Below are 23879 nucleotides of genomic sequence, written 5' to 3' on the forward strand. Positions count from 1 at the left end.
AATTTCAGAGTACTTTAGCAAAATTAATATACATATTAAAAAGAAAAAAACATTCTACTTGATGCTTTTAGAATAACTTTTATTCAGTGAGCTTTCTTCAGTTGAAACTTTCCATTAATCTAACACAGAATTAGAGCACATAATTTTCAAATACAAAATATATTGGAGTAATACCCAGCATTAATAGCTCTAAAAATTTTCGGGATAATCTTCCTGCATCATCATTCCTCCAACTTTGACATCACAAACAAAAAATATTGCTTTTCTTGTGTTTTATGGAGGATATTATACCTTTTTGTCGCCCAGACGGTACAGTGGTTAGGGAAGCCTACTGTGGTACTGAAGAGCCCGGGTTTGAATCCTGCAGAAGACATATATAGTACTTGTGCGGCATGGGAGTACTCTAAATATGCGGCGAACCCAAAGTCCTCTTATACGGTTTGATGGAAGCAGAGAGGGATGGGAGATCTCTTGACCACCCTCAGGGCGCACTCCCTCAAAATTGGGGTTTAAAACAGCTCTCTGGAGCAGGCTCTGGCAACCATTCTTCCATGTTATATGGACTCAATAACAACAACATTATACCTTTTTCATTACATGTGCTATTCACAATCAAACTCCACTGAGTACAATTATTTATAGTAATTGGTTATGCGCGGATAGTCTGTTTCAGGGCTTACTACAGATACATGAAAGTGTAGATAATAGAAATACTATATAAAACAGGTTATTCATATAATGCACATAATTATGTTTAATTGGTAAATTCTGAATAATAAGACATAACTAAGATTATATAATAAAATATTCTGCACATCACAGTACCATGTATATCATATTACTGAATTAAATAAAAATATATTGTACACCAGAGGTAACATGATACCCTACACATGAAAGCAAAGGATTTTGATACTTTACCTTAACTTTCAAGAGATGACTGAAAAATGAAGAAACAGCAAAACATATTGTTTCAAGTGATGGCAACAGCATAAATTATTTGCTTTCCTAATAAAAATAGCACAACAAAACCTTCAAGTAGATACTGTGCACTTGTAGTATCGCTAGTCTTATATTTTGAGGTCATTATTGCGAGTAACAAAATAAAAAGCCAGACATACTACAATAACATACTATTATTGAGAATATGGTGAATGCTAGAACAGGAATGGACGAAACTGTAAAAAAAGGGGAAAAAATAGGAAACAATTATAAATCAAATACTCTTTGACAACTAATAACTTTCTCCCATCAACATATTTATAAAACATCAAGCTGGGAATGTGGGCTTCGTTGATGGGTTCTCTGTAATCTCAGCATACACAATAGGTTCTACAGTGAAAGTTTCCATTACCATTATTTAGTTACACCAGCCTTAGATGGCTAGGCAGATGTGTGAAAAGACAGTATTGAGCATACCTGAACTATTATATTTTGGCTACATTATGGACCAATGTTATTTTGCTTGCATTTTTCAATTTTTGAAACTGATGTCAACATTTCCTTTCTTCTGTCTTAAACTGCAGATAAATGAACCCATGCTTACTAAATCAACAGATATGCAAGGATGTGATTGTAAATGATATTAAATACTAGAATAGTGCTGCAGAGATGTTTGCATATAGAATATGCAAATATGAGCAAATCATAAAAGGAAATATGTGACATTATACACGTACCTTAATTGCACATCTGAAGGAAGTTAGATGCTATTAATTGTCTGAAATATATAATTTAATTGAAGGCTAGAAGTGGTTATGGATCAGTAGATTCAAGTAGCTCAAACACAAGTTGAACCAATAAGCAGAAAACTCACCAAAATATGATTTCCAGAGCCTGGAATTACTACTTTTTAAGGATGGGAACAGTTTCTCATCTTTTCACACTCAGCTCTGATTAACCCTTTTAATATAATAAAATTTATTACACTATCTGAAAGTATTCTGCATTATTTTTTCCCTCTGAAAATCCCTTTGTGCTTTCACACTTGTACTGATGTAGAATTCTGAAATATAGTCTGCTTATTGCACACATTTTAGTACTTCTCGAGCCCAATATTTGAAGAAATCTCTCCCAGTATTCTATAAATATATATTGCATAACTACATTTTACATAGGAGAAGAATGCTTAGAATGAATATCACTGGAAATATATTCAAATACACCAGATGCCATAAAATATAATAAATATATAAAATATAATAAGCAGCATGTTAAATGAATATACTGGCATTTTTATATCACTGAATCTACACAAACTCATCTAATACTGAAAACTGAAATCACTGATATATAAAAAGTAAACTATATAATTAATATATTGGAGCATATAAGTTTTCTCTTCTTTCAGTTTACACAGATTTTTATTATAATTACTTCATCGCATTTTATTTATTTACTTTCTGGATCTTTTCAATTTCTTCAAAAGACCAATCATATCGATTTCTTTAAAAGATAATAGGCTCTTCATAATGTGACTGAAGAAAGATGAGTTCAAATGCAAAGTATTACATTTACTTTCTACCCCTTTTTAAAATCAACTCAATTTAAAAGCCAGCCTTGTTTATGGCTGAACTCAATATTTTTGATATTTGCATGCTCTTGTTTCTCTCAAAAATCATCACAATATCTGGAAATATTTCACTCATCCTTCCATTTTATTTTTAAGAATGATTAATTAAAACCATCAAATTTGGCCTTGTCCCAGAGTCGTAGCTAGGGTTTACAGCACCCAGGGACAACTGAAGATTTCGCACCATCTACTGCTTGCCAAGGATGGAAAACATTTAATTCTAAAATGTCATAACATCAGTTTGGCACCCCTTGGATTCTGTGCCCGGGGACAGATGCCCCCCTCTAGCTACGCCCCTGCCTTGTCCCATTATTTTGACACATTCCCTACAAAATATAACTCTTTCCCCATCTCCTTCCAGTAAAAGAAGAGCAGCATACTTGGGTTTAATATTCCAAAGATAAAAAATCTGAGAAAAAGTAACAAATTGCATAATGATCAAAAATTTGAATTAAGAGCAAATGACTTCAAATTTTATAAGATTATGACCAGTTTTTTTATAATTATTATTTACATTAATCATAAAGAACAAGCACAAAAGTTCAAGCCATATATGAAAATTAACATATCACTTAAAAGTATGAGACCAGAATTTCAAAAGGCTTGATGGTAACAAAATTTTAAATTATTACATAAGTTATCCTAAAACAGTACATAGTACTATCTTACCTATGTCCAATCAGCACAACAGAAGGCTGCTCTTCATCTCCGTATAATGTGTTGAATACTTCCCCGACATCACTGAAAAATTAAACAATACAATAAAAATAAAATAACACTAATTATTAGCGAACTACAAGAACATAAATTTGAAGAATATAATTCAGCTCTTACCTGGATAACCTCTCAGCTGAAAGGTCATCATCATCTGCAGAATGAGTTTCTCCTACAAATAGGACAAAGTTGATTTTCAAGTTAGCCATGTTAAAAATTATGAAGTTAAATGCTTAAATTACCAAATTAAACTAATTATTAAGAGATTTTGATATATTTATTTAACAAAATAATTTTGAATTTAAAGCTTTTACCATGCCCTCTAAAATCCAGTGCAGCTACTTGACATTCTACAAGCTGGCTAATATTTGCCTACAAAGGAAGAAAATAAAATGTAGAACACATTAAATTTTTTATCCATATAAAGAGTTTTGCAGATTTAAAGAATTTAAGAATGATGAAAGACTAAAAGCGCAAAATGTATTTCAATTAAATGAAAAGAACTAACCGTCAATAAAGACCATGAAAGTCCACTATAGCCTCCCCCATGAAGTAACAGAAGAAGTGGGCCAGAGCTGCCTTTCAGATATACCCTAAAAGTCTGGTAGTAAAGAAGTGAAGGAAAAATATTCCAGAGCATTTGCATAATTAAAAATACATTTAGATATTGCACATTAGCAAAAATAATTTCAATTAAAATAACCTTGTATTTTAGAAAGAAAAAAAAGTACATCATTCAAATTAAAAAAGATAGAACTTCACGATTTTATATGTTAAGTTGTTCAAGCTACCATATATACCATATAGCTTCTCAAATGATCTGGTTTTAAAATTAGTTTATTTTGATATTTTGCTTTAATGGATATAATAGCTCAAAAAGATACTTCATACAAATCTTCATACAAATATATATATTGGAAGTTTTTTTTTTTTTTTTTTTTTTGTTTGTTTGTTCTCTCCGACTGTCAATTCATGTTGACATTAATAATTTCTTTAATAACCACTATAAAATACTTCAGTAAATTAATCAGGTACATAAAAATATTACAAAAATACTTTATGTTTTATATATTCAGATGATTCTTTGTAATAAAATATCTACAATAAATTAAAAATTTATCTGCCGTTTAGAGACAAACAGTGCAGTCAAATAAATCTCCCTGTGAATCTTTAGAAATCTCTTAAAAAAAGTATGAAAATACAAACTGATTAGCTCTTTGATACAACATTTATCAAATTATTTCAGTACATAAATAATATTCTTTTAGTACTGCTTGGGATAAACAATTAGAATTCTAGAAAAATAACAATCAAACTGATATTTTTAATTGGTTCCAATTACTTCAAACTTCAGATGAAAAGTCCAGGTAACTTTCTTTCTTAGAATGAAGACATTCAGTGTAATATAACTGGGAAGATGCAACAGCTGGAGAAAGCTTTCTTAACAAGAAGAAGTGGACAGGATACAGAATTTCACCACTTGTTTAACTGGTACACTGCAATTGTAGTAATTGTACAACTTCACCTTAATTTTGCTGGACAGCACTCCTCCTATGGGCTCTTAATCCTCTTTGCCAACCAATACAGCACTCAAGAGCACTTCCTTCAGTATATCAGTATTTTAAATACTCCAGGCTATATGTCATATATAGTATCTGTGCATAGTGTAAATATGCAGATACTATATATCAACATCTTTCAGGATTCGAATATGGTACCATCAGTATGGCAGGTAGCATTGCTAACCTTATTTTAAAATTATTTGGGAAATTCTTAAAAAGCATTCAGAAATACATAAAAAGACTATGATTTTTTTCAAGCTAATTGCATAAAAATCTAACTGAACACAATTGATTAGAACAAATTCTTTAAAAAGCATTATTTGAGAAACTTACATTTTTAATCAAAATAATCCAAGACACAAATATCTTAGAAAATTTCATTAATAGTGTCAGAAACAAAAAGCAAAGGAATACATCTTGATAATTTCAGTTTGAAGAAAGTCAAAATAAAAATCAGTATTTGGAAATAACTCTAATACCAAAACTCAGATAAATTTTATTGTAACAGATCTTTGTCAATTTTTAATTGAAAGAATTTAAGAAAACTAGTAAAAATATACAGACAATTATACGGAAAGCAGCATGTTGATTTAAAATTAAACAGAATTCAAATTTAGACTGACACTGATTTCACAGAAAAGCTATTAAATTAGACGAAGACTGGCTCAAGAACTCTACTTTTTCAAGGACACAAAAATACTATGCAGGTAAAAATACATAAGAAAAGTTAATTCAAAGTGATACAAATGCAATTAGAGATTTCTTGGTTTCTTCTTGGAATGCATGATTGCATGTTAATTATTAGACACTGGAGGATTTTTCCATTTATTAAGATACCCCATATTACACAATGCAAAAATAAATGTCTGTCTCTTTTCTCCTTGTTTGTATATTGATCTATTTTCAGTCACAAATGATACAGCATGAATATGAACCTAATGATTTAGCCATAAACAGCCTCTGTGTTACAAAAGACGGAATGCAACATCCTTCGGCACCTAAGCACTTAAAGCGCAATCATGTATTTTATGATGAAAAGTACACATTTCAGTGCCTTCTATTAATGCTTAAATTTGTTTAATGAAATATAAACATTCAACATATTATATATGGTAACACCCCACTTAATTTAGCTTTATTTATTCAAAATGGTGATGAAAAATGAGAGTAATCAACGAGTCCAAAAATCCCCCACCTTTTTTTTTTTTCTCTGTCCAGTACTTTAGAGAAAATTACACACTTTACAATGAAATGAAATGTGTAAGCATATTTAATGATATGTTTTAATGAAAACATAAGTAAAATTTTAAATTAAAGTTGCTTAGAGGTTATTAGTTTCAATCCATTAGAATGACTTATCGTTTGATATCTTATATAAATTTGAACTTCATATAAAGTAATAATGATGAGCTGAAATTATATAAAATAAATGATAATGATTTTTCTGTTTCACTTTAAATATTTAATCATTAACAGTTAAACAAGTTTTTGATTTAGTTTGATTAGGATTTTAAAAATATACATGATAGCATAAGTATTCCAGAATACAGCACCCTTTCTATTGCTTTAAATATTCTACATCAAGATGGTGTTTCTTGATACTGTTGAAAATTGAAAGTTAACAGTCAAAATTAATTTTTTAAATGTATTTCTAAAATTTCACAGCTAATTTGGTGCCCTTCTTAGCCATTGACATGAGGCAACTGATTGCCCCACACTTGTCCCAGCTCTGCTGATCACTCAAACTGTTTAGTCCCAGCTCTCTGAAACTGTTTATTTTTATCTTGGAACTAAACACCTGTCAAATTAAGACAGCTTTTTTGTCTAATTTTAAATTTTATATCAGCATGTTTTCCTTCTAATTTGATTGCTACCGTATTAAGTATTTATTTCTACCTTTAATTGTCAAAAGCCATTATGGGTGATCCAAATAAAAGATTTCTATAATAAGACTCCATTCAAATAACACAGATAAATAGGATTTTAGTATTAATGTAATACATAATGTACATAGTAGTATTTAATATAGAACATAATGCATATATTTATTACATACATAATGTAGTATTTTAAATACAGTTTGTGATAACTGACACATATCACACAATCTCTCTGAAACTCTAATCTACTTCAAAATAAATAATTTATCATAACAGTGATAGTTAAAGAATAATCATATTAAAATATTAAACGTCACCTATACTCCTTTAATATTCTTATGACTTTTACCTCTATATTATGAGCAAACAGTTGCAATCTATAAGAACAACAGATCAGAAGAAAAGACTAAAATGGAATTTTTCACATTTTAGAAAGATAGCAAACAAAGTACAAATTATAGAAATATATGTGCAAGTGCAAATATAAATAATGCTGATGCAGATTACTTTAGCAGGGTTCGTACACATTTCTGCACAAGGAAATTAAGTACTTTTAAGGACTTTTAAGGACCATTAATGAAAAAAATTAAGGACCTATGAGCAAACAGGAACTGAATAAATTCAATTAAAAATATTATATCTATGCCTGAACGTGAGTAGCTAATCTATGCCTGAACGTAGTAGTGAACGTGAAGTAAACATAACTTCATTAACATAATTATTAATATTTTGAGAATAAAATTAATTTTATGAAATTTATCAAGTAGCATTAAATATTTTACACTCATTAGGCAAGGGTATAAACTTATGAAGTCATTCTTTTGTATAAAAAGGAAAAAATTAAAGTAATTAATGATTTTTGAAATAAAATAAATTAACATTATTTGCACAAATTTTTGAACTGTTAACCTTTTATTATAAATCCACATGAACCACTGTTACCAGCAGGCAATTTTCATGTGACATATCAAATATCTTCCAAAATGTTGCATTTCAATATGAAAAGAGTTCCTCTCCCCCCCTTAGAAAAATAACTAGAAAAGGATATAAACAACAATGATGCATCTGTTGGGCTGCTTAAGGGAATAAATTTAACATTAAAATTTAAGTTATTTCAAAATAAATGTTTTATTATTTCTGGATTAAAATGCATGTTAATAAAATAAATTCCTTCAAAAAATCCATAGAAATGGGAAAATTATTTCATTTACTAATATATTTGACTGAATTTTTTCTTTTCAAAGTGTAAATATCTATACATATTTACATGTTACGAAGAAGGCTATTATAGACATACAAATGAGACAAAATATATATATAATGAAAATGTTTACACTGGTTAGTAATATAGCAGGGTCATTTATGAATAAATAGAAATATATTATTATGAAATACGTAAAAATCAGATTCTTCTACCCAGTTCTTTTCCCCACCATGGAAGAAATTTGCAAACTCTACATAAAACACACAATTTCTAAAACATTAGTTGATCCTGATGATGTTTGCAATGAATTAAATCTTGTGCAATAGGGGAAAAAAGGGGGCTGTTTCTCAACTTTTACATGAACTATGCAATATAGTTGAGATTAAAGTACAGCAAGATTAAATTTTCTGTTCTTTTAAATTAATACATGCAAAATTACAGAACAGGTTATGGATGCAATAGAAAAAACAATATTCTATTCTATTTTGTTATACTGTTCTTTTATGATGATGTAGAATAAGCTTTGTAATTTTTCTTGGTATTTTCTGAACCCCCTGAAAAGTATTCATGATGCAATCCACAATGCAGCCAAAACAGGCAATCCATGACTTTGACAAAATACATTTATATGGCAACCCAGGTATACATGCTGCAGATGAGTGTGGGTTTCCACCTTCAAATTTGACAACTAATTTTCAAATTAGTGTTTATTTTTGCATTGAGTATACACATATTTATTTTTCCTCTAGGATCATGAGACAATGGAGTTGCCAACTGATGAAAAAGAAAACAGTACACTACTTCAGATATATGGCATTCTGTCCAATAGTACAGAATATGAATTTTTTGCATTCTGAAAAAATTCATACATATTCCATGAAGTTGTACTTCTTAAATGATCAAATTTTATGGATTAAACTTTGTGCAATTCTCTGGGTTTTTTTAAAGCAAACACAGATTACTGCATATGTGGAGTAAAATAACATCATGCACAGTGGCAAATGAGTGCAGCTCTTTGACAGTTGTTTAATTAAAAACAGAATGCTGTGTACATGGGGTTAACAATGCCATGTGCTAAATTTGCACAACTGTTCTTTGTTTTTAAGCAAAAATGGATCACTGTGTACAGCAGCATGAAACGAACTGTATGAGGATTTCTTGAAAAAGGTGTTTTATTAGAGTTGTTTCTTGCATTTTTTAATTTCATTCATCCCTTGCTCCTTTATGCACGGTTCATACACATTTCTGCACACAGAAATTAAGTACTATTAAGGACTTTTAATGAAAAAAAATTAAGGATCTATGAGAAAATGGGAATTGAATAAATTCAATTAAAATTATTATCTATGCCTGGACTTCACTTTTGTAATACCATCCTAAAAGTAAAATAGATCCATAAGTAGAATGCATTATTATTAAACATGAATTATTTAATATAATTATTAATAAGTTTGAGAATAAAATAAACATTATGAAATTTATCAAGTAGCATTAAATATTTTACACTTATAATAGTTTTGACATATTTGAAAAAAGATAAACATTTTATTTACGTTTTACTAACAGTTAGCTTTACGTCGATTTTTTCCCCATGTCTCATTTTGTCACACACTTGCTCAGTCTAGAGATTTAGTAAATAACAGGTAGATTTTATGTCAAGTGGCATAGGTTAAAATAAGAAGTAAGAACGTAATCAGCATGATTCATAAAAAAAAAAAAAAAAAAAAAAAAAAAAAAAAGACTGGATGTTGTCACCGCTGCCTAGAGAGAGACCTGCTGATTAGAACAAACCTGAAAGGCGTGATGTAGGCACGATTGGCAAGTTTTGAAAGTTAGGTTGGGCTCTGTCTGACACAGTTAGTGTCATAGCTTCATGTAGAGTTCCAGGGGTTGTAACCCAGTTAATATTCTTTAAGGTATAACTAACCATGTGATAAGCTTAGAAGCATTTTTGATATTTTTCATGCTTGTGTCTAGTGAAAAGTAGAGATAATAAAGGCAAGATAAACATGTTAAGAAAAAGATTCTAGTATCAGAAGTAAAACATTCAAATATTATGCTTTCATTTTTCTTCCAGATGTTCTCCAAAAAGTAAGAAATTCATTGCAAACTTTCTGTAAAATACATCCCCGAGTTAATAGCATGGAGGCATTTTTCATTATGTCACATATTTCTGGAATCTTCTAGAATCGTGGATCTATAAATCTTGCCTTCAAATCTTTCTAAACTTTCCAAGCTGCAGTGTCAAAAATCCTAAAAAGTTATTCCTCCCGATTCTGTAACAGCAAAAAGCTCGAAATGTTTAAAAAAAAAAGTGTAAAATTAATTTTATAGAGAAAACTGATGCATATTCTGAGAATTTTAAATACTTCGAGGCAATTACATGAGAAAAACGTTTACTATGAAAAAATTAAAAAGACATTTTTAATTAATTACATAGCTAATTTTGCTTTTTCTAAGAATTGTTTCATAAATCGTGCTTTATGGATTGCTTATTTTTCAGATTCAAAATATGGTATATTAAGTTGCTAAAATGGAACTTTATAATATGACAGCAAAAAATAAAAATGTTTTATTTTAATGTTATTTTTTAATATAATTTCAGTCAGTCAAATGCCTGGAGACTTTTCATAGATGAAGGGATATTGAAGCATATAAAGAAATAAACTGAAGATGAAGCTCATTGACAGATTCATGAAAATGAATGTAACAGTAGAAGAAGTGGATGCTTTTATAGCAATTTTATACTGCGCAAAAGGACTTGAACTGGAATTTGAATAAATTTGGAATCAAGTTCTGGTTAGCTGCAGATATTGACTCAAATATCTAATACGGTCAAAAGTCTTTAATCCGGACTCGTCAGAACTTCGGCGATTCCGGATTATAGATCATCAATTTAAATCTGGTAAGATGGCATGCAGAAATTATAAAATTAAAAATATGAAACTTTTTTATGAAATAAAGAGCAATTATGATCTAAAGGGTATCAAAATTTACAAAAAAGCTTAATATTTATTTGTTTAATTTATTAAACATTTCTTTCAATGTGCGCATATGTAAAATTGCAACCAGAAAACTATTTGATGTGTATTCGTGATATTTATAATGAGGAGGAATTTGATTTAAATCATATCAAAGACGGAGTACATAGAGATGAAATACTACATTTAGTAAGGAATTATAAGCTGAATAAAATAAAAACATCTGCCCTGGAAATAAGGATAGTGCTGACAGATCAACTTCCAGTTCATTGCTCTATCCATAAAAGATAGAGACTTTGAATATTCCAGTTACGAATCTCCCTGTAACCCATACAGAAGGCACCCAGTAGTAAATCCAAAAATCAACTGTATTGCAAAAGATACACAAACTAGAGACTACTACCGATGCGCATACACAGACGGCTAAAAAATGGAAGAAGGAGTCGGATGTGCATGCATTATTTATGTAAATTCTCAAGTTAAAATAATACGAAAAGCTAAACTTCAAAAGGAAAACAGTATTTTCCAAGCTGAGTTATCAGCAATAAAAATGGTCCTAGAATATTGTACCGAAAACAAAATTTAAAAAATATTAAAATATACACAGTCTATCCACGATTCTAGTATGAAAAATACTAAACATAATTCTCCGATCATTCAAGATATCTATGATATCTCCATCTCGAATCCCGATATACATCCTACTATTTCATGGGTTAAATCCCATGTAGGGATTTCTGGAAATGAAGAAGCAGATGAAGCGGCAAAATCTGCTATTACTGACACTGACGCAGAATTAAAAAATCCCTCTTGGCCCAAATCTCAGCTAAAACACCAACTTAAATGCTTACGGGAACATGTATGGGAAGAAGAATGGAAAAATAGTGATAAGGGAAGAAGACTCTTCCAACTCAAACCTCATATCAATACGGACAGACTCAGTATGAATCATCTAATTAATTGGTTTATGACAGTACATGGCCCCTTCCCCAAGTATTTTTACGAACGAAACATAGCTCCTTCTGAGCAATGGATATGTGGGGAAAGAGGCGACCCCAACCATTACATCTTCAAATGTCCATTAACAAAAAATTATCACTTCATACTTCCTGAGACTAACATATATCAGTGCTTGCAAATAGCTTTAAAAATAAAACAATTAAGAAGAAAAATAGAACTCTCAGTTATATTCCTCACTAGTAGAGGAGAAGAATTGTGCAATACAAGATAAGCAAAAAATAACACTGGAACTTTCAAAAAAATTAAATTAGAGTTGACAAAACTACCTACTTGACAAAATATTGAAGGACAATATTGACAAAAGTACAGACTAGAATTAACAAAAAAACTAGAGGACCATACAACACCTCTATGCATCAAATAATATTTAAAAAAAGTAAAAAAATATTTTAAAAAAATTCATATACAAAATAATTTTTGCCTGACTCAGTATATACTCTCTTAGATATACAGGCAAAAAAAGTGCTCATTGCATTTATGTATATAATAATGCTATATATATATGTTTCTAAATGTGTTATATGTAGGTCATTATGTCCCAATATGTTATATATTTACCTTTATGTTGTAAATTTGCCTTTGTGTTCTGTACTTATCATTATGTTCTATATTTGCCGTTATGTATTCGTGTATGAAAGGCACCATATGTCACAATTATATTGTAATCATATGAAAAAAATGTAAATATGTCAAAATTCTTTCAAAAAAATTATAATATTCAAATAAAAAGATAGTGCAGTTGGACAATACCCTTATTACCAATGGTTAAACATTGGGTGTCCGCTGCACTACAACCTGAACCTGATCATTCCGGATTAAAGACTTTTGACTGTAAATGGATTCCTGTATCTTGAAAAAGATAATCAAAGTCCATCCACTCTTTCTAAACATGTAATATTGCGACTATTAAGTCCATATGAAAATAAAGGTAGAAATGTCACTGCAGATAACTTTTCCACAACACTGAAGCTTGCAAAGGCATTGCAATCCAAAAACACCAGCCTTATAGGAACTGTAAAATCCTGAAGAAGGGAAATACCAGTCTCTGTAAAAATGTCAAAATACGTGTTGCATGCGACTATGGTACTAACACACAAAGACATCAGTCTAGCTGTTTATCAAGGGAAAAATGATAAAAAATTACTAAGTTGTCTTCATCCAACTGTATAAACCATAGATAGTTCCAAAAAATTACCTGATACAATTGCTTATTACAACACAACTAAATTTGGCGTGGACGAGATTGACCAAATGGCAATGAAGTATACTCTCAAGTCTGCTTCGCGTAGGCAGCTGGTGCAGGTTTTTTATAATGTTTTGGACATTGTTGATATTAACACCTGGGTTTTATACAAAGCTGTAGCTGGAAAATCTATTAGTAGGCGGCAATTCATTCAAAACTTAGTTGAAGAACTGAGAGAAACATTTGTTCTCTGCTGACAAAAAAGGTGACATATGAGTTATGCAACCACTAAAATCGGCAGAAAACCACAAGTTAGGCATAAATCAGTCCGATGCCACAGTTCAAAATGTGAAAACAAAACCCAAGATATTTGTTCAAAATGAAAAGCACACATTTATGATAAATATACAAAACTTATTTACTAAATTTTGTGCATAATGCATACAATAAATTGGAGTTTTAAAAATCTGTAAAACTAATAAAGTAACTGGTAAAATTTTTATTTTTTCCCTAAAATTATTAATAGGATATATTCTGTTTTTTGATCAAAATTTGAAAAATTATGTTTTATTTTGTTTAAAAGACATGTTACTAATTAAAATTGTAACTAATATGATTTTCTAAAGATTTATGTAATTTCCATTGATTTATATAAAATATGTAACATAAATTCTAAAAAATAGTGATTGTTACATAAAAATAAAATGTACATATTTTAAGGTGTTTTCCGTCTAGGGTCAAATTGACCCGCATCACAGTTCTAGTGTTAAGAGCTCTTCATTAGAAAAAATTAAGTTCAAAATGCTTATATTTCACTTCTTGCTCAGAAACTCGAGTATCCCATCATTTATATTAGAAATAGGAACAAATTATAACCCATTCAAAAGATAACCATAAATGTCAGTGAATCGCCAAAAATATTCCTCCAAAATGCTAATTTACACTCAAAATGGCAGTTATAAAAACAGACAGAAATTTTAGATGATTAAAATTAAGGACCTGCTGCTGATTTTGGCCAAAATTAAGGAATTTTAAGGACCAAAAAGCCTAAGGACTTTTAAAGACTCTTAAAGACCCTACCAACCTTGTTTATGGAGTTATTAAGGCATTACTATTTTCAGAATGGCTGTTGTCAAACCTTTCACAGTAATGTTTAGCTTTTTTTAAATAATTTAAAAACAATTATCTAACTAATGTGGATAAAAATTATTTTAATTAATTTATTAATTGTTTTGATTTTTTTGGGAGAGGAGGTTAAGATAAGTAACAAAAGAAAGTTTTTCATTAAGACACTTCAGACAAATTTTATCAATATTATAACATCAGATGTGACTATAATCAATCATAACAAAAGGGTAAAAATATTCTACAGACAACTATTTTTCAAAGTTGAATGTTTTAATCAAAAAAAAAAAATCTATAAATACAAATTTACTGACACATAATTATATGTTTTTCATGAATACAACTAAGGAGAACAAATAATGCTAAAATCTGATTATATTTATAGATCAGAGGTATATTAAAAATGAAGGATACACTGCCATCAGAAATTTTTACATCTCGATATGTATCAAAATATTTATCCCATGACACTGGAGTATAATCTCGCAGTCTGTTGATTTTTCTTCCTGCTAGCCTAAATAAATAAAAAAAATAATAATTCAGTAACTCTAATCATAATCTATTGTAATTAGCTATATTAAACTTTACTCAAGAGATTAAAAACAAAACAAAAGTGACAGAGAAACTTGGGAAAGAAAAATTCGTCATGTACTGAACATATAAAAATATGCAGTACAGAAAATAAATTCTGTAAATATAAAACTCAGTTGCTGCTTAGTAAATGCAAGATATCTGTCAGCTTAAGTCTTCAGTGATGATCTATGGTACCAATTAACTTAAACAGTAGAATAATTCATTACAATAAATCAAGTGAGAACTAAATAATAAAAAATAGATTATCTTTATGAAGGATTTTTGAAGAAAAACTGGCTTATATTTATGATAGATTAGAGGAAAGCTACCAAATTCCATGTAGTTAACAAAGTCAATCTCAAGAAATAAAAAAGGCTCCCTTCTGTCATCAGGGCCAGATTAAGAAATATATGTATATACACACATGTGTTGTACGTCCACATATGTGCATGTGCATACTTTAATATACATATTGTTGCATTTTGTACGAGTTCATGGATTTGGAGTGATTAACAACGGCACTTGATGAAGTATCAAAACACAATTTATTAGTCAGTATTATTCAGGACAACCCCAAAAACATGGTTACATAAATTCCCATGACCTCTTTATGCGATTACCAAGTTTGATAACATTTAGTCCAGTAGTTTTTTTTTTTTTTTTTTTTTATACCTTTTTTAACCTTAACTTTAATTATAACCACCTTGCATATTAGATTTATATATAGCATTGTTCTAACTTATGTATTTTGACACAAAATAGAACTTTTTCTGAAATAACATAGCATTCCCCCCCCCCCGATTTTATGACTCAAATTATGTCTAGATATTAAATTTTGTAGTTTTTGGTGAGAAATTTTAAATTTTATCAGGAACAACTTTTTGCAGTTTGCACCAAGGATAATTCACTTGACATACTTCTTAATTTATGGCAACCCATTTTCATTTCCTTTTTTTCATTGTACAGGAAGGGAAAAAAGGTCATCACTCATACTTTTAACAAAGTGTGTAAACTAAAGTGACCACACGTCCTGATTTCGGCGGGACAGTCCTGCTGATTTTTTTAAATGTTACGCTTTTTAGAAAACATCTGCATTTCTTATTTTAAATGTACTGTAAAAATATATTACCTATTATTTATTAATTATTATAGTAAATATAAAGAAAACACATAAAATGCATGCAGAGTAAACTAAATTAGGCGATGTAACAAGTTCGATTTACACTGTGGTGTTCGATCACTGTCGTTACGTCTCGTCAAGGAATATGCATTGTTAATGGAGGAACAGCTAGCATTAGCTGAAGAGCTATTTGCTTTCCACAGCATAAACCACAATCAAAGTTTCAGATCAATTTATTGCACGTCGCAAATGATCAAAACTTTGTACAACAAAAAATTTGCATGTGCAAGGACAAAAATCCAATGAATTATTTGTACTGTTTTTTCACTATATTCGCTTTCACAATTGCAGGAAGAACTAAATAAATGCACATTTATATCCATATATCATGATGCTTCCAACCAACCACAAAGATTTAAAATTATTTCCCACAATTGTTAGACTTTTTGATCCAGAAACAGGAATTAAAATTAGAATATTAGATTTTATTTTATTGCCGGGTGAAACTTCATAAATAATTTTTGATTCAATAAGTACTATTTTGAAAAATAATAATTGGAACAATAAAATCATTGCCTATTGTGAGGATAATACTAACGCAAATTTTGGTGGAAAATTAACATTTTTACAAAACTTAGCGAACATTTGAACCAAAAAAATTATTGGGGTAGGTTGTGCAGTGCACACTCTACACAGTACTATTCAAACAGCATCTGACTTACTTCCAGTGGATCTGGAAAATATTATTGCAAAAACTTATTCGTATTTTTATACATAAACTGTGCATGTTGAAAGTTTGAAGGGTTTTTGTGAAAGCGCACAAATCGAATATAAAAGAATTATTGGTTACAGCAAAACACGATGGCTAGCTCTTTTACCAGCTGTAGAAAAATGTTTTAAAAATATACGAACCATTAAAATCATACTTTTTATCACAAGATAAATGTCCAAGAATACTGCACCTCTTTTTTAAAAATGATGCATCACAAATTTGGCTTCAGTTCATCCACAACCAAGCTACATTATTTCACAGCTCTGTGAAAATTATTGAAGGGGACAAAATTTCAATTTTGGAAATGTCAAATGAAATCAATAATTTAAAAACAAAATTGCAAGAAGAATTTATGATTATTACATTCCCTTAGTTATTTGAAAGGACATCACCAGTTTGGAAGAACAAGGCCATTAAACAACCTGATTTTTTGAAAAAAGTCAGAAATTTTTATAATAACTGCTTGGGATATCTTGAAGAATGAACAGTTCAATTCGAGGATATTAAAAAATTTCATTGGCTGACATTAAAAAAGGAGATTTTATAGGAATATGTGGAAAAATCTTTTTAATATATTAGTAACCATATTCTGAAAAATAATATTTGTGAAAATGATCTTTTTGATGAGTTGTCATTGGTAAAAAGATACGTTACTGAAGAAAAAATTAAATGTTGGTTGTCTGCAAATGTGGAAACAGACAAAAAAATGGACGAGTTATTCCTTCATTTTAAACAGAATAATATTCCTTATGAAAATATTTTGAAAATTGTAGAACACGTGCTCTCCCTTCCAGTAATAAATGCAGCAACAGAACGTGTTTTTTCTAGTATCGATAAAATATGGACAATTAAAAAAATGCAGTTGAACATTAAAACTTTAAAATCTGTATTAAGCATAAAATATAATTTGACCAATTCATGTGAGAAATTTCATGACATTTTAATAAATGATCCGAATCTATTGTAAAGTATTCACTCGGATAAAAAATATGACCGTGAAAGAAAATCATATTTTTTTAATAAAAAATTTTAAATTAATTAATTAAAAAACATGATATTCAAATTATAGTTTTTTTACAAATATTTTTATAGTTACCAATAGTTAAAAATAAATATATTTTTGTATATTTATAGACAAGTATATGAATGTATACAATAAATTTTTTTTTTGAATTATTGGTCTGCTTTCATAACTAAATTACAATTCTCATTTCATTTCATTTGTCCCACTTTGTCTCAATGAAAATGTGGTCACTTTAGTGTAAACCACATTTGGCATTATTATCACTAATAACAAATATTCCATACGAAAGTTTGAATAAAAAACTAATTTTTTGCAGGCATGCTTAGAAATACATCTACTTTGAGATGATGGTAAAAATATTATAATTCAAAATTTTTTTTGCAAAAATTTATAAAAAATATTTTAAAATAAGTCATAAAAAATGAGTGAATTTTATTTGGAATGAAACCAAATTTTGAAATGTGAAAGAAAGAATGAAATAAGTTTAATAACAAAAGAGATATTGATAAATATATACCAAATTCAATCAACATGGAGGAGCTAAAATTTTGAGAGCTAATTTTTTAAAAACTACTCGTGCGATTTTTATAAAACTTGGCACTTTGGCATAATTTGAGATGTAGAACTGAAATATGGAAAAAAATTGCTATGTTATTTCATCTATAAATCTATATATATCCTAAGTCGCAGTTTCGAGACATGGGAAACACAAATTTCTACAATTGGTCTAGTAGAATGGGAGATACAGAACAGTTCCCCCCTTTTTTAGTGCAAGGTTTACATCTAGGCATGCATACATGAATGATACATCCATCTACACATACATTTTGAATCTGGTCCCGCTAACAAAAGAGTACCATTCTGAATTAAATGACGATCTCATCTTTATCTGCCTGGCCATTGCAGTACTTGAGTGATAAGGATTACAGTTTTAGTATCTTATGTATTTAATAATGTGTGATCTTGTAAATACACAGTGCCTTCTGTTTTGATCATCTTTGAAAAGATCAGTATTTTTACAAAGATTTATAAATACTGATACTGATAATTATAATATTTTCTAAGATGCCAACTTCTAAACTGAGTGAAACAATCAAATGTCTGATTAAGGCAAACACAAAAATGTATAAGTTAGCTAAAAAACTAAAATATAAGCACATCAAGGAGCTGACTCCAATTACGGAAAATAACACCTGATTATTTCTAAATTGTTTAATTTTACCTTTAAAAAAAATAAATTAAAAAAATGTAATATATCATACAAGCTTGATTTGATAGGTATGACACAATTTTTTTAAACTATTCATAACATTCCCATCTAGCTTTTTCATTCATAATCTGATTAATTTTTAAACTAATTTTGTTATTTCCTATGATGATTAATTTGATCTTTAAGTATGGATATGAGTAAAAAATCCATAAAAAATACCTGCAGTATTTAATTTAAAATAAATACAGAAACAATATAAACTACACCGAGTTTCCAAAGATAAAACATTATAAAATCAGCACTGGGATTGTAAAAATGTACGTATGAAAAAAATTTAGAGAAAATGAGGGTTCATTCTTTTCAATTTATTTTTCCACCTTAAAAGTAGTAAAACTGCTATATTATCGTAATCAGTTTTACTACTTATATACACTATTTTAGAATGAATACCATAAGAGCACATAAAAAATTACTTTTATTCAGGTTTTAGAATTTATAATTATTTTCTTGCTTAATTTATAGCACACATTAAAAAAGAATCTAAATTTAAATAAATGCATATGTACTTCTTTTAGTTTTGGAAAAAGGGGGGATAATAATCTAGCAATGGTGGAAAGAGTGTAAGAATGTTTGAGACCCACTGTGCTGGATAGTTGATCTATTACCTACAACCAATCAATTATCTGCAAATGTATTTGTACAATAGATGGGAAAATACATTTAGGAGAAATTATTAATACGCCATTATCAACACAAAGAAATGAAAATTTATTTATCTTTGTCACTACTCCCCCAACCCCAAGGTCATATAATGGTTTAGTATTATACAGGGTGGTCCAAAATTATCGAGTGCATTTCATGTTTGAAAAAAAAGGGGGGGTAGGGGGTACATACACATTTATTTATTTATTTTATTTATTTTTTTTTTTTCTTGGAAAGAAATTTAAAACAATTTTACACAACAATTTTACTTTCCATGTTCCTGGGTATGTTAACAGTCATCTTTTCATGCATTAAGAGGGAAAACACACAGTACTCTGAAAGTGAATGTTTGGTGCGCATTGGCTGCAGATGAAATCTTCGGTCCATTTTTCTTCATTGGACAGTCCGTTAACCGTTACAGGAAAAAGATATTTTATGGTCTCCCCTTGGTGAAAATTGGCAATTTTTTGCCGCCATTCCTGTTTATGTGCAATGCCTTTCCAAGCACAATAATGTTCAAAACATAATGCAATAAAACATAATTAAAGCATAAAAAGAAAATTAGGTTAGAGTAGATTGAAGGGAGCCCCTTGAATTATCTCCAAGTTGTTGTTTCATTTATGGTAATTTGAGTGGTTGAATGCTATGGAAACCCTATTATGATGTAATTGGTTGTGTGATTGCGGTGAATTTGAATGATGGGACGAATTTTGGATAAGAAGTATGTTGTTTCTTTGCGGTTTACACGGTAAAATAGTTGAATGTTGTAAGATTAATTTGAAGTTTCTGTTCGATTTGGAATGAAAGAGAAAAAAAGCATTAATTGACTGGTGTGTAAATTAAGGTTTACTTAGTTGCCATTATACTGTCCTGTTTGTAGGAAGGAAATGCCTATGGTCAAACGTCAGAGGATATTTTATGTTATTTAAGTTATGTGGCGACGCCAGTATACAGATTCTAGTTCAAATAATTTTAGGAAGTTTTTAGATGCTGTTAAGGAATTTTGTTTGGCCGAAGACAGGAAAATTTGTAAATAAGGTAAGTGAATATTTCCTTTGTGTAGTGCTAAGATGAATTTCCTTTTTTATGTTATTTCATTGTTTGATTTAAAATGTTGTTTATTGAAATTATATATTTTTTGTTGGCTGCTCCTCTGACTTCTTAAGTGACTATAGATCGAAGTGTACATGAACAAAGTCAAGGGATTGTACAATGCCTAGTTTGTGCAATTCTCTGATGATTTTTTTTAAATCTCTGAAGTAAAAGTAGGTCGATGCGTACATAGATACAGAGTTGTGCAATTTTTTTGACTAGTTATTTTGGATTTATGTAGTGGTGATTTTTGGCACAAAGCCAAAATATTAAGTCAAAGAATTGCACAAACTCTGTGTCCATGTACCACCAAAAATCGCAAATTATTGCCAAGGGGCATCCATAAATATATATTTACCAAAAACTATAATGTCATTAAACTACATTCTAAATCAAAATAAAAAAAAGGATATACATATTATCCAATCTGCACAGTACAAAAAGAAAACATTCAATTTATTTAGAAATGTCTGCATCTTCAGTGTATTGAAACACATAATTTTTTAACAGCATCCAAAAGCCATTGAAAATTATCTGAACTAGAATATGTATACTGCCGTCGCCACATATTGAATTCACAAAAGTGAGAATCAAAATTATCCTCTGTAGTGGCGGACTGTCGGTGGTATTTCTTTTGAAAATCTCTTTTTATTACACCCCACACACCTTTCATAGTGTTCACATGAGCTCTGGTTTCCAAATCCTTAAATACCATTGAGTAATTTACTTAGAGGTCAACTAAGCTATTTTCAAATCTTCATTTACACACCAGTCAATCAATGTTTTCATTCCAAATCATACAGAAACTTCAGGTTAATATTAATACCAGCAGCCATTTTATGGTGTAAAGTGCAAAATAAGCAATGTACTTTCTAACCAACATTCAATGCAGAAATAAGTCAATGACAAATATTTTCCCAAACAATCAAAATCAGTGTCATCATGCATTAAAACTAACCACTTCATAATAGGGTTTCCAAAACATACAATGTAAAATAATCAGGTTACTACTGTAATATCTTGTTATTTAATAAATTTATTTATTATTTAATTAATTTATTGTTGAAGTGGCAACGCCATATTTGTATTACGTAACTGTTGCTCAGCAACGTGAGAAATTGTTTTAAAAATTAGATTCTGAAGTTTTTACCAGCTAGTATTAGTATGAAAGTTTTGCCACTAAAGAATTTCTTCAAATTATCTATCTTCGTGAACAGAAATAAAATTTATGTTCTAATAAGAAGATTGCCTGTTTTGTCAATTACTGCAAAATACATTACAGTCTTAATTAATTGGAGGTTCCACCGAGATACTGGAAATTAGGAGTGCATTTGGATGGTGCTGGTCTCCTAATCCCAGAAATTTGCTGAATTTTTCAGAACAAGTTTGCTAATACCAATTGCCGAGTTTGTTTATTTCAAGGAGAAATGGATGTAAGAAGTCTGCCATTTTAAAGTCAGATTTGAAGCAGATCATTCAAAGGTTATCTTCTGTGCTTCTATAATTTGCGTCCGAGCAAAAATTGTCAAAAATAGGATATTGCTGATCTCTGAAGATAAGATTAACTTTTGGTTTTCTTAAAAAAGCTTTTATTGAATTTTAATACTTTGTTTCAGAATTATAGTTTATCATTAAGATTTTGTTTAAAATAACTGACACTAAAAATATTCAGCATAAATTTACAATTGATATTTGTGATAAAGAAGTATTTTAAAATTATTATTTATGCTTTACTTTTATTTGTATTGAATTTTTATGTTGATAATTGATATGTGTAAGCCATCCTGGATTTTATAAAAAAAAAAGAACTCCTAGCTGAGTTTTGAATTTGTTACCAAGCAAGCACGTGGAAAATAAGTAGCAACGTCAAACTGACATAGTGTGATTTGATTATACTGCAAAACTGGCGAAAGTCTTTTCTTAGTTATCGCCATCCAGGCGTGTGGTAGATAGTAACGTCATCCTGACGTATTACAGATTGTATATTCTAAAAGTTGTATTGCCAAACTGGCAAAAATTGTTTTTGTTATCGCCAACCAGGCGTGGAGATAGATAGTAACATCATCAAACTGACGTGGGTAAAATTCCATTGTATTGCCTAACTGGCAAAGGTGTTTATATAGTTACAGCTAACGAGGCTTGTGAATAGTGAGTTAAAACGTCAACCTGACGTAGTATTAAATTATTTTTAGGCAACCTGACAAAGTTGTTTAAATAATTATCTCCAATGGTTTAGGGTGAATTTTGTATTTGAGAAATTAAGTCTCGCCAGAAATTATATATTTTTAATACAAGTACGAGCTTTTAGATTGAATTTCAAAAGGAAGCCTATTAAAAGTAACTTGTGTCAACATGTCATTTTTAGCTAGGAGTAAAAAACAGGATTTAAAAGTACTAGCAGAAGAGTTAGGTTTAACCGCGAAACCTGAATTTAAGATTGCTCAGTTGCATAAATTTATTACTGAAAGTCCCAGTTATGATGAGGAGTTTACTCGAGAACTACTGGCTGCAATTAGAGAAGAAAGGGAAAGAAAGGAAGAATGCAAAAGAGAAGATAGAGAAAGAAAAGAAGAACGTGAAAGAGAAGAAACAGAAAAGAAAAACGTGAAAGAGAAGAAACAGAAAAGGAATGTGAAAGAGAAGAAAGAGAAAAGGAATGCAAAAGAGAAGAAAGAGAAAAGGAATATGAAAGAGAAAAAGAACGCGAAAGAGAAGAAAAAGAACGCGAAGGAAAAGAAAGAAGAGAAGAACACGAAAGAGAAGAAAGAGAAAGAAAAGAAGAACATGAAAGAGAAGAGCGAATTAGAGCCTTTGAGCTACAGAAACTTCAGTTGGAAGCAATGGCTACAACAGCACAGCCGGTAGAAACTACACAGTTACCTGAGCAGCCTTTAAAAATCAGAATTCACGATGTCATGCCACGTTTCAACCCTAAAGAAGATGAAATAAGTTTATTTCTGGTGTTATTTGAGCGTCAAGCTAAAATAATGAATATACCTGCTGAAAATCAAGTGACGCAACTTATTTCATAGCTGCCTCCTGCCATTGTTCAGCTTCATTGATAGAGAACCAGAAGAGGACATGAAAGAGTATAAATATGTAAAAACTTTACTGTTACAACGATTTAAATTGAGTGCGGAAAAAT

At 29.8% G+C, this 23879-nt stretch overlaps 1 protein-coding gene across 1 annotated transcript in view; it reads right to left on the minus strand.

Moving 5' to 3' along the window:
* LOC118188729 (protein phosphatase methylesterase 1) overlaps window positions 1–23879 on the minus strand; it is a 73356-nt gene that overhangs the window by 43722 nt on the left and 5755 nt on the right. Inside the window, exons 2-6 of the mRNA XM_085826054.1 lie at window positions 14656–14755; window positions 3795–3887; window positions 3601–3658; window positions 3407–3458; window positions 3242–3313 (exon numbers count right to left, since the gene is read on the minus strand). Of these exons, the coding sequence (XP_085682180.1) occupies window positions 3242–3313; window positions 3407–3458; window positions 3601–3658; window positions 3795–3887; window positions 14656–14755 (375 nt within the window). The remainder of the gene's footprint in view (window positions 1–3241; window positions 3314–3406; window positions 3459–3600; window positions 3659–3794; window positions 3888–14655; window positions 14756–23879) is intronic.

Source organism: Stegodyphus dumicola, chromosome 1, assembly GCF_044657685.1.
Source record: "Stegodyphus dumicola isolate Sdum_Otavi_A_Nest chromosome 1, ASM4465768v1".
Lineage (NCBI taxonomy): Eukaryota > Metazoa > Arthropoda > Arachnida > Araneae > Eresidae > Stegodyphus > Stegodyphus dumicola.